This window comes from Plecotus auritus, assembly GCF_963455305.1.
Source record: "Plecotus auritus genome assembly, chromosome: 5".
In the NCBI taxonomy this organism is placed as follows: Eukaryota; Metazoa; Chordata; class Mammalia; order Chiroptera; family Vespertilionidae; genus Plecotus; species Plecotus auritus.
Window position 1 is genome coordinate 21,150,806 of NC_137776.1, and position 12,210 is coordinate 21,163,015.

General features: G+C 42.2%; 1 protein-coding gene and 1 pseudogene across 3 annotated transcripts in view; one reads left to right on the plus strand and one right to left on the minus strand.

The window, feature by feature from the left end:
- The first annotated feature begins 354 nt into the window (after positions 1 to 354).
- On the plus strand, positions 355 to 1,841 carry LOC308249598 (nuclear prelamin A recognition factor-like; annotated as a pseudogene). The gene has a single exon. The product of its transcript is annotated as a nuclear prelamin A recognition factor-like (transcript).
- A 2,041-nt stretch (positions 1,842 to 3,882) lies between these two features.
- Positions 3,883 to 12,210, minus strand: part of MREG (melanoregulin) — a 52,111-nt gene continuing 43,783 nt past the window's right edge. For both annotated transcript variants that reach the window (XM_080667518.1, XM_080667519.1), the window contains exons 3-5: positions 7,999 to 8,089; positions 6,311 to 6,474; positions 3,883 to 5,807 (exon numbers count right to left, since the gene is read on the minus strand). In XM_080667518.1, the coding sequence (XP_080523644.1) occupies positions 5,673 to 5,807; positions 6,311 to 6,474; positions 7,999 to 8,089 (390 nt within the window). In that variant the 3' untranslated portion in view covers positions 3,883 to 5,672. The remainder of the gene's footprint in view (positions 5,808 to 6,310; positions 6,475 to 7,998; positions 8,090 to 12,210) is intronic.

The following is a 12,210-nucleotide window of genomic DNA, read 5'->3' on the forward strand; positions in this document are numbered from 1 at the left end:
AGGGGATGGCTAATGGGGGAACCAGGTTCCCTCAGGCTCCAATGAATCCATGGCAGCAGCGACTGGTGAGTGGGTAGACGGCAGACCGCTTGGTCCCTCCCTGGGCCTGCAGGTTCCCGTTGATCAGGGGATGGCTAACAGGGAACTGGAGTGGGTGACATGGTGGGGACTGGTGAGTAGCTGGAAGGCAGGCCTCTTGCTCTCTCCTCCCAGCCCTCAGACTCCAATCAATCGGTGGCGGAGGTGGGGAGGAACTGGGGACTGGCTTCCTTAGTAGTCCTGCAGGTACAATCTCCAGAGGACAGGACAGGCACCAATGGACCAGCACCGCCGGCACAATCCCGACAGCGCTGCATGCCTCCTGGAACTCGGCCTCGGGCACTGCGGCCGCTTCCCCTCCCTAGTTGCTCCACAAGGAAGAAAGGATACTGCCAGCAGTGCCAGGGTCGACCAGCAGTGACTGACTGCTCTCCCGTGCTTCCTCCAGTTCACTCGAGCCGGCCCCCACCTGCCCTGTTCCAGAGGAAGTGTGATCACTGCACACGGAGGGAATGTAGTAAAAAACAAAAACCGATGACCAAGAGAATGCCGCAGTCAACATCCAGAGTCCAGCTCAGGAGAATGGAGAGAAGGGAGAATTTCCATAAGCTGGCCAATGCCAAGATATTTCTGAGTGACTGCCTGACGTGTGACAGTTGTGTGACCACAGAGGAAGGAGTCCAAGTTTCTCAACAGAACACTAAGGACTTCTTCCATGTTCTGAACCTGAATAAGAAATGTGATACCTCACAGCACAAGGTGCTGGCAGTGTCCGTGCGTCCTCAGTCTCTGCCTTATTTTGCTGCTAAATTCAGCCTCAGTGTCACTGATGCATCCAGAAAACTCTGCAGCTTTCTCAAAAGCCTTGGGGTGCACTGTCTTTGACATGAAGATAGCTGCAGACTTCAGCATCCTGGAGTGTCAGAAGGAATTTGTGCGTCGGTACTGCCAGCACCGTGAGGAAGAGCCCCGGCTACCCATGCTGACCTCCACCTGCCCCAGCTGGGACCGATATGCAGAGCGTGTGCTGGGTCACCCCGTCACCCCCACCTCTGCACGGCCAAGTCTCCCCAACAGATCATGGGCTCTCTGGTGAAGGATTACTTCACCAGACAGCAGAACCTGTCCCCAGACAAGATTTTCCAATTGTGGCCCCGTGTTATGGTAAGAAACTGGAGGCCCTTTGAGAAGATGTTCCCACAGCTTTACATAGTTCCCAGGGTGCTGACTGCATGTTAACCTCAGGTGAAATTGTCCAGATAATGGAGCAAAGTGACCTCGCCTCGAATGACGCCGCCATGGACACTCTGTTTGGAGACATGAAGGAGAAGGAGGTGAGGCTCCACGAGGGTGCCAGCTCCGACGGGTACCTGACACACATCTTCAGGCACATGGCCAAGGAGCTGTTTAACGAGGACGTGGGAGTGCTCACCTACCGCACCCTGAGGAACAAAGACTTCCAGGAGGTCACCCTTGAAAGGGACGGAGAGGTTCTGCTATGCTTTAAGGCTGCTCACAGCTTTCGGAACATCCAGAAGTGGTCCTGAAGCTGTAGAGGGGCAAGTTCCCCTGCCACTTTGTGGAGGTCCTGGCCTGTGCCGGTGATGCCTAAGCAGCAGGGACCAGGCCCAGGCGGATGACGGGTGTGCAGACATGGCACTGCTGCGGCAGATGGAAGGCATCTACGCTGCCATCCCGGTGTGGCCCCCGGAGACCAGCGCCCATGTGCAGGAGCTGTACCAGGAGTGGCTGGAGCGGGGGGCAACTCCCCCCGGGCCCAGGTGGCCCTGCACACCGCCTAGCAGGGCACAGGGAAGCCTGCCAGGACATCAAGTGGTAAAGGTCCTGCAGACACCTGGCCTGCAGGCCGCCTGGAGAGGGGTATCAGACACGTGAAGGAAAGGCTTAGTATCACTGTCATCGTTTGGTTTTCAGAATTCTCTGCTCCCCATCTGTCAGCTTCCTCCCTCTGAGGGGCACTGTCGTCGTCACATGGGTGCAACTGGAATATTGTATCTTGAGAAGATTGCCCCAACGTACGTATCCTTTTATCCCACGATGAAAAAATCCCAAAGAACAAGAATGGAGACAGATTATTGTCCTTTAGGCTTAAAAAAAAACACCCAGAAGTGTCCTGCAGAGCTGAGACTTGGTTCTGCCCACGTGCCTCAGAGAGATTGGATGAGGAAATGGCCCGGTTTGGCCCTGACTTTACCCACTATGTTACTCTTAAAGGTGTCTTTGCCACAATGTGAATAAACTGCCACCTTTTGGAATAGGGGCTCATACAAAAGTCTGCATTCCCAACTTCTCTTGAAACAGATCTATGTTCTGTAGCTGTGGCCACCATCCTGAGATCAGGTCCTGTCGATCAGGTCCTATCGCTGGGAATCAGGGGGCACTGGAGTAGAACCCCCTCCCCACCCCACCCCCGTGCCCTTTTACATTCAGGGATTGAGCTGAACTCACTTTGGGGGAGGCCTGGCAAGGGTGACAGGTGTCACAGATGGAAGGATGGAGAATGGAGAGGTGGACACTCTGCTCCGTTCCTCCCTGGGTGGGGTCAGGCATGTGAAGGCCAACCAGCCTGCCCGCCCCACAATTGGGTGAGATAGCGTCCTCTGTGTCCACCTCTCACTCCATGGGCCCAGCCACTCCCCTCAGCTCCAGGCAACGCTCTGCGTTCCACGACAGTGCACTCTGCCCTCATATGCTGCTTGCCCTAAGTGAGAAGGAAGAGAGCAATTGGCCCACAGACAACTACACAGAAAGATAGGGCTCATGGCTGGTGAGTGCAGTGGCAGTGGCAGGAGCCTCTCCTGCCTCAGTGGCAGAGCTAAGGAGCAGCGAGCTGAGTGGTAAGGAGCTGTGAGCAGACGGGAGATAAGGACAAGGGGTCCAGGACTGCGAGAGGGTGCAGGCCGGGCTGAGGGACTCATCCCCGCACCCCGCACCCCCAGTGCACAAATTTCATGCACCCGGCTTCTAGTATTGAAATAAAAATTTGAAGAAAACTTGAGTGACGGTTTCATTCTTAGGCAGACACAACTAGATTCCGATAAAATCAGACAATATAGTGTGAGGTCTGTGAAGCAGGCAAAGGACAAAAGGCACTCAAGGCCTTGAGCATTGCTGGGTTCAACAGGTTCTTAACATCTTCCTCCTGCAAAGATGATGGAGGGCAAACAGTCTAACCACTTATCTTGACTACTACTCGTTTCATACATGGAAAATTATTCCTAACACTCTTTATGCAGTTTAATGGACCTTCTGGTGTCAATTTTGATAAAGATGATTAAAGTGATTAAACAACCATCTTTGTAAAGTGGATTGCTGATTAGGATACTTCAAATCCTGCAAGTCTCTAGGATGTATGACAAAGTTTACTTATCCATTTCATATTAATAATGCTGAAATTTTTTAAAATAAATTGCTACTAAAAACTACAGCTGTTGGTTTTTGAAAAAGTAATGATCTATAAGTCTATGCTTTATCGAGCTATTATGTGTCATAACTTAATTTTTGTTTTTATAACACTGTTCTTTCTAAACTTAATCTCACTAAATACTTAGAATATAGATGAGTAGCAAAATCAAACTCCATTTAGTTAAAATGATCAAAAGATGAGGCTCAAGCTAAGACCTGTTTCCCTGACTCAGTTCTCTAAACCCAGTCTTCTAAACCCATGTTAAGGGACTTGAAAATTGAAAAATTGAGATGCCAAGTGTCCTCTGTAGTGTGTTAAAAGAATATAGAGCCCTGGCCGGGTAGTGGGTTTAATCCCTGGTCAGAGCACCTATAAGAATCAATCAATGAATGCATATATAAGTGGTACAAAAAATCTCTCTTTCTCTCTCCTTTTTATTTCTCAGAAATATCCAGCCAAAAAGTAAATACAGAAACCTTTTAATTCCCTGCAAAGAAAATTTCCGGATAATTCCATATGTCTTTACTATCATAGAGACAATCTTATCCTTACTCAAACATTACCAAAAATAAAGACTATGGTTACAATTTATTCTCCATAGATGCAAACAATCTCATCTATTTTGACATCAAAAGGCAGAAAGGCAAAATACAAATTCCAAAGACAGAGATGAAAACAATACTACTTTCTATTTTTAAAGTTTACTTTTTCATTTTGTTTGACTACTGCACTGTTTGTATGTTAACCTTGCAAGAACTCATGGAAGTGAGGAAAAATATCTGCAGGCTAATTTTAAACACTATAAGAGGGATTAAGCACTAAATATTTTTCAAAAAAATAAGACTTTTAGCTTACTTATTAAACTAGAAATTTTTTTCCTGAAACATGACAGTTAAATTGGTCTGCAAGGCATTAATAAATGGAGAACATGGGTCTCCTCTCACAAATAACTGAAACATTATGTTCACTACCACAGAAACTAGTCAAAATATGGATAATTTCAAGTCAAAATTCCCTGGAGTAGTCTAAAAACAAGTTACCTTTTAACCTAAAGTTGAAAGAGCAAAATCTGTAAAAGTAATAATATTGTCATTGTTCTCAGCAATCTATTCATGAATCCTACAAGTTCTGAAAGTCTTTTCAGTAAAATGAACCCTGATTTCTTGGCAAGCTCCTTACTTAAGGGGCAAGTAAGTAACTTTTGGAGCTGGCCTTCTCAGTCTGTGGATAGAAGCCAGCTGTACTGCCAGCATTGCTCCATTTAAAAAAATCATCTTCAGAATGAAAGTCCAGCAATGACCTTCTCCAGTGCAACACCACCTGCAGAGAGGCAAGATGGCACGAGAAGTCCCTGGGCAGCTGCAACTCTCAGCCAATAAGCCAGAAACAGGTTAAAGAGAAGAGAAAGAAGCAGAGGCCAAATGTTTCTGTTTATAGATGCTATCCTGGGTCAAATATGAAGGGCTTTTGGATCAGAAGTGGACAATGTGCAAAAAGGAGGTAACCAGATACCAATAACGTCGAGATTTAAGATGCTTGTACCACAACTAAAGACAGAGTTTTTTATATATACCTGCAGGATTCTCTGCTTTGGATCATTCTATTTGAAATTCATGGCTGAGCCACACTCTTAGTGATTTCTATTATCTGGTACATCTGTATTTCTAAATAATTATAACTGATACTTAAAATGATGCCTCTGCATCCTCCAAGGTTCTTCCAAATTAAAGAAATGTCACATAGTGCCTGATATTATTTTGGTGTTAGCCTATATATACATATAACAATTGTTTAAAAACTGGTAATCCATATTGGGCTCAATGAGAACTCTCTCCATTCATCTTATTGTTTTATTAACTAGAATATCCCATTCTCCCAATAGGGTTCATGACTAAGGCTTATTGTTCAACCAAAACCAGAATGAGGGCAATGGGTTCTCAGAATCAAAACACTCATGATGAAATGTCCACTGACCACCTCTTTGATGTAAGACCACCAGGGTGTTTCACTGCAACCTGAACATCTCACAGGATAAAGTCTTCATGAAGACCAGATATCCAAATCCTTAGACTTTTGTAGGATTCAGAATCATTTTTCACTCAGTTGGCTCTCTACTTGCTCCCTTGTATCTACACTCATTTGTCCAGCTTTGGTTGGCTGCTGAGTTCCAGTGGAAAAATTCCAACTCTGCCTCCCAGCCTCTCCTCTAGGGACTTGGAAATGGAAGATAGTGCAGTTCTTTCCTGCCATCTGTCAAGCAGGGCACCCCGGGCTTCTTGGGGTAAGTTCGACGGGCAATTTTAAAGAACTCTTCTGCAGCATCGAGAGCAATGAGACGGTCCTGCCAAAAAATTAAATACAAAAACATTGTCAACATGGGAACCCAAGCCCTTCGATGGGAAAACCAATCTAACAACAACAAAACCCACCCAGACCTAATAACAAGGAAATATTTACTAAATTTTTCTCAACAAATTTACATACACGCCTTAACCCTTTACCTACATTATCCAAGAAACAGCCTTTCAAATTCTTTGTCAATCTTGGGTTATATAAAAAACATTTTTCATATCGCTGACCTACAAAGCTGACTATACAGTAGAATTGGCTGAAAAATACAGATTCTTGAGTCACAACCCAAGCCTCAATAGGTCTGAGTGCAATCCAGAAACCTGAATCCTACAGCCCCCCGGGTGACTCGTGCTACTGGCCACAGATGGCAGCACCATCTGCTACCTCACATTGTGGGGTTGCCGGTGGTGTTGCAATGAGGAGTATATAGATTAACAGAAAAGCAAAAACTTGAAAGCAAAATCAGGGCAGATGAAAAATGCATCCACTCACCACAACAAAGAGGTATCTCTCAGAGAGCTCCCAACCTGTTGGGAAAATAGTGGTCTCCTCAGCCAGTTTCAACAAGATCTCTCGAGCTTTCCTTGTGTTTTTAGAGTCACTGATGGTGCTGAGTTTCGTCACTGACAACAAAGAGTCTGTTTCCTTTTGAAAACCTAAGGTAAAACAAAAGTACCTGTCAAGTAAAGTAGTCACAGGAAGGGACTGCCCTGCAGCACAGGCCCTGCAGGAGGTGGAGGGGCCCCAATGTGGATTCTGAACAAGCATGGGAAAAATGAAGCCAAAGGCACTGCTCCGTGGGCTGCTTCCAGCTCAGGGTGACCTGCTGGCGGTGTGTTTCATTAAAACTTGTTTGAGCCCTAGCCGGTTTGCTCAGTGGATAGAACGTTGGCCTGCGGACTGAAGAGTCCCGGGTTCAATGGTCAAGGGCACACCCAGGGTTGTGGGCTCAATCCCCGGTTGGGGTCGGGCAAGAGGCAGCCAATCAATGATTCTCTCTCGTCATTGATGTTTCTATCTCTCTCTCCCTCTCCCTTCCTCTCTGAAATCAATAAAAGTATATATTTTTTAAATTTGTTTGATATTTATTCTTTTTTAATTTTCTTTTGTTAACTTTTTCCGCAGCGTTAAGCCTCACGTGCTCATCCGCTGACTGCTTGTTTCCCTTGTTTTGGTGTGAAACCCTCCTCCCACGCCCTACTTTTCCTCTCCTCCCCAAGCCCCAGAATTCCAACAAGCCTTTGCTGCTTGGAAGCCAAAAGGTGGTCACTTCAAGGTCCCTCCTGCTCCAAGCCCACATTCCCTTACCTGCAGCAATATGGTTGGCTGCTTAAAATTACTTACCCAAAGGTAGAGAAGACTCATAAATTTAAACCTGCCTGGAGTAAATGACATTTTTAAAAAGGACTATTAAGTCCCACCAATATTGAGTGAGTAAAGGGGGCAGAAGTCCATCCCATTCCACTAGATATCAAGTAAAGCAATAGAGGCTAGCAATTTGGTACCACATTTTTTAAAAGTTATGATGCCAAGGTGACATGCTCTCTTTCAAAGCAGAAGGACTGAGGACTTCAAAGGTGATAAATTCATTTTTAACCATTAAAATTAGCTTATTTTATAATGTGAAGGCCATGGTTATTGTATTGCAACCCTAGCAGAATTCAGAAAAACCAATACCCACTATCTCCTCAAATGCCACAGGGATTTCCCCCAACTTTGAAGCTTTTCTGCCTTTTAGCACTTCTGAAAGTTTACACTGAATTTTGTTGTACTCTTTAAAAAAAAAGTTTCTTACAAACAATATCTCTCCCAATCTGCCTCACCTCATAAAGCTATTACTAATTAGCCAATCACTCCCATCTAATTCAATCAATGCACAACTCCAAAAAAATTCAATAGTAGTACCCATATGATTCCACTGCTCTGTGCAACTTGATACTGAGGACAGATGGAGTAACACATGGTAAAACATGTCCTCAAGACATGGGCCAGAGATAATAAAAGTGACAGATGTTTATGCTGGAGGAGACAGGAGGACAGGATTGGGAGGGAAATTCGTGCACAGTAGCCTTCAGTCGTCAATTACTGACACTCCTTGTACAAAAACCCTCATGAAGAAAGTGAAGAGGAATGATCACCACTGCTCATTTTTACCATTTCATAATCACGTACAGACTCACCTAAATCTTCTAAAACGTGTTTCCATCTATTTCTCACTTCCCTTCGAATCTGTCGCAAGGTGTAGATATCATAGTTGAGTTTTTGCCACTCCTGTAGGAGAATAAAAGTTCAGTTTTATTTTCACTCTTTGGCCTCTAATTCCCAGACTTAAGCTGTTTAAACATGTGTATCTCCTCTTCACTCATCTTCAAAGTATATCTAATAGAAGAGAAGAGTCGATAGGAAAACACTGGCTACCATTTCTGGAAAATCTACTCCGTAGCAGGAGATATGATACATTACATTAATTATCCTAATTAAACCCTTCAAATTACCTACTGTCTCAACTTCAATGATCTCACCTGTAAAGTGGGGATAACAAATGTGAATATTCATTTAATGTTGTAAAGGTATATCAAAGCACAATGCACGCACATGGTGTGCACCAAGAAAATCCATGTATTATCAAAGCCATTTTATAGATGAAGAATCTGAGACCCATAGAAGTTCACTGGCAAATCCAATATCGCCCAGTTAATAAGTAACAGAATTGGTATTTGAATCCAGGTTTGACTCCTCAGTTTATGAGAAAAATGACATATAAAGAATGTATGTCATCCTTTATTATAGGGATAAAGTAGAGCTAGGATTCCCAAGTTTCTTGATTCCTAGCCAATGTTTCCCTTATCATATCTCAGCATCACTTTCTTTCATTTCCATTCCCATGATAGAATGAATCTTTCAAGCACTGAGCAGAACTATTATAAGGTTATCATTCTGAAAACTTCAGTCTTATGGGTCATAGGCCATGATGTTGACACCAAAATAGAACTTGAATCTTTCAGGAGCATTAGACTCTTTAGTAAACTAAGCATTTCTCTTAAATGCCATTGAAATTGTTTTTAAGGGGCTCTATCTATATGGAACAGTCATTTTATAAAATACACCTTTTTCTCTTAGCAAAACCACGTAACTATCCTAAAGAGCAGCTTAAAAGAACATCATTCTAAAAGGCTCAATTTCAGACTCAAGTTTTATGATATTTTGACTCCTCTCAACTATGCTATTATTTTCTTATGAGGCTCCTTTCAAAATTTACCTTGCTCACTGCTAATCAACTTTCAACTGGTTAAGAGAAATCAATTCAACTGCCATTGAAAACGTTAAAGATACCACTTGGGAAAAGAAAACTAGCAAAATAAAGTGTGTTTTGTTATAACTGCATTTTAGATCTGTATCTGAAGATATGCCAGCATGTGCTCATGGATTTTAGCTGTTTATTAAAAGTCAGGAAGTGGGAAATTTGAGTACCCTTTCCTGGTCCTATTACTTACTTACTTACTTACTTATTTATTTATTTATTTATTTATTTATTTATTTATTTATTTATTTATTTACCAAAGGCACACACACACTTGCATGTACTCTGGAGTGTGGTGATTGGAATCAGGGATAAAATCGGTGGCCCTAGAAGAGAGTAAGATTAACTGAATCACCTCAGAAATATGCAACCCTGACCTCATCTTTATCATCACGTTAAAGCACATGTGTATAATCTCCTAGAGACTGTTTAAGTCACAGGGGGGAAACTCAAGTACTGTGGTTTTCATTGGATCGGCCTATTGTACTAAATTGGCCATTCAGCATTCAATATCTTGGAAGCGATATTGATTAACTACTGACTCTTGGCAAGTTCATAAGCTCACTTGTCTCAGGGCCTCATGTGCAATGCAGGGATAGTTATACTACCTACCTCATGTGCTTATTGTGAGGATCAGATGAGTTCATGCAAAACCGGAAAATGGAGCTTGGTGCCTATCCTCCTCCAAATAGTGTGGGCACAATAGAGAAACAATCCTCCAACACTCGGCATGGTTTCTATTTCGAGGACTGAGGACATTATACATTGCAGGATGCAGAATCTCATTTGTGAGGATCCCCAGAAGAAAAATTTCTCTGCTCTTGGCATCAGGTACAATTTTACTTTTCCGGGAAATTAGTTCATTTTCCTGGACATTGTGAATTTTGTAAATGATCGATTTCCACACTTATGTAAAAATGTGGAGTCATTTCATGAAAAACTTAGAGGTATTTTGAATCATCAATATTTTTGACTATGCTTATGTCTTCATTCATGTTTGTTCTTATCTTCTAGTGTGTGCTATCTCGCTATTTTTCAGGTGAGTTGCAATAAGTCCATTTTTAAAAAAAGAAGAGTATAAATAAATAAAAATATTCCACAGAGCAGCACTATGCTTATTCTCAGTGACACTGACCCTCCTCCTTGCTGGATGAAATGAAAAGTAGTCAGATTCTTAGTCATCGTAATTAAGAGCCTCACACAATCAATCCTGAGATATAGTCACACAACCTTAAATTTTGTAACAAACCACTAGGTGGCTTCATTAACTTGCGATTAGAGGTCTGGTAATTTTCCTTTGAGCTTCTTAGGCTGATGCCTTAGACCAAATCTCTATTTTTCGGAGACGCAGTCATCATTGGGTGATCCAGGCTTCAGACTTTAAAAAAATAAAAATCTTTCTCTTCCTGCTGTCCATCTACCAGTTTTGTGGATTTGTTTGCTATTCCTGAATACCAACACTGAATGTTATACAAATTCATTCAGTTGCAGCGTCTGTGACTCTAAGTGTTTGATGGAGAAGCAATAATAGGACATTTACAAATTGCTAAGGATGGACCCACACATGACGCATTGAATGACCCGCATATGATAGGTACTTGTTTAGATTAGTGGTATGAAACCATGCATTTCCTATATCCATATTATTACTGTCTTCTTTTGAAAGACTAGTCATGGGTAATCATATGAAAGTATCTGGAAGTTTTGTGCAAAATTTAAAGTCTTAATACCAGTAGAAGCTTGGGTAGGGTTTTACCTAAGAATTGAGTTTTGGTAAAATAAATAGTAAGAGGGGAATTTTAATTCCTCTTTAACACCTGGCCCCAAAGAACAGAACCTAAAGTGACGAATGAAAAATAGTGATGTATGAAATCTGCCTACAACTTAAGAAACTAATTCATTTATTCCCTGGTACCAGAGAAAAACAAGCCTTGTGATGTCCTTCTACAATTTTTAAATTGTGACAAGTTGTTTTTAAACAAATAATTTGAAAATAACAATTAAAGATCAGCTAACTGTTCTTCACCAGTGATCTGAAACTCAAATCTATTAGACATTAAAAGTAAAAGTCTTATTTTCCAAGAGAAACTTTTGTTTTTCTCATAATTTCTGAAATAATACATTGTGACCAATGTGATGCTGTGGTCCAAAATTTTAACAATGAGTAAATTGTCAAAGGTGTAATAAAAGATAGTGCAGAATTAATTTCACAAGATACCTGGGAACCAGGACAAACTGAAAAAGATGATTGAAAATGGATCACGGAAGATGCTTATAGCTGAATTCTTGAGGTTTTTCTCCTCTCTAGTTGCTGACCAAATCAGATAAGGGTGAGGCAACATGAAAGGCAGAACAAAACTCAATCTCCTGCAACCATCCATAGCTAGCTGTCCTCCAGGTTTGAATCCCATGAGCTGACTTTGACCTTGAGTTCTAATGTAAGTTCCTGAGATGACTTTCTCACACACAAAGTTAAAACATTTTATACTTATCTATACTACATTATTGTGAGGTTGTGGGCAAATAGGACAGTTAAAAAGTACTACTTATTTCTTGTTAAAAATGTGATTTATACAATTAAAGAAATGTAGTCTAACAATAGATCCCATAACTATTTTAAACTCTTAGAAACAACTGCAAAAGAGATCAATTTATTTTTAATTAAAAATAACAGAATCACATAGAAATAAAAATTTAAAGAGAACAGAAGGGTATGAAATGAAAGCTAAAAGTTTGCTTTCCCATTCTCTTCTTGTCTATTTCTCAGAGATAGCCACATTTGAATATTTCTTCTTCCTTCCCTCCCCCAGCTCCCGCCACCTCCCTCACATTGCCCTTCCCCTCCTTCTCCTCTGGTAGCTTCCACTACCAATTCCTTCCGTTCCAAACTTATTGTACTTTTTCTATGTACTAAGAGTAATTTAGCTCTGCCTCCCCTCTCCTCCACTCCCCTCCCCTCCTCTTCTGTCCAGAAAAAGATTATTGGCAGTATTCATGATCTATCCCCTAGAGCTGACACCTTATTGCCCTAAATTAAAGCTGGGTTCTGGTGGCAAGGAGAAAGGAGGGATAGGGACACTGGGGCAGCTAA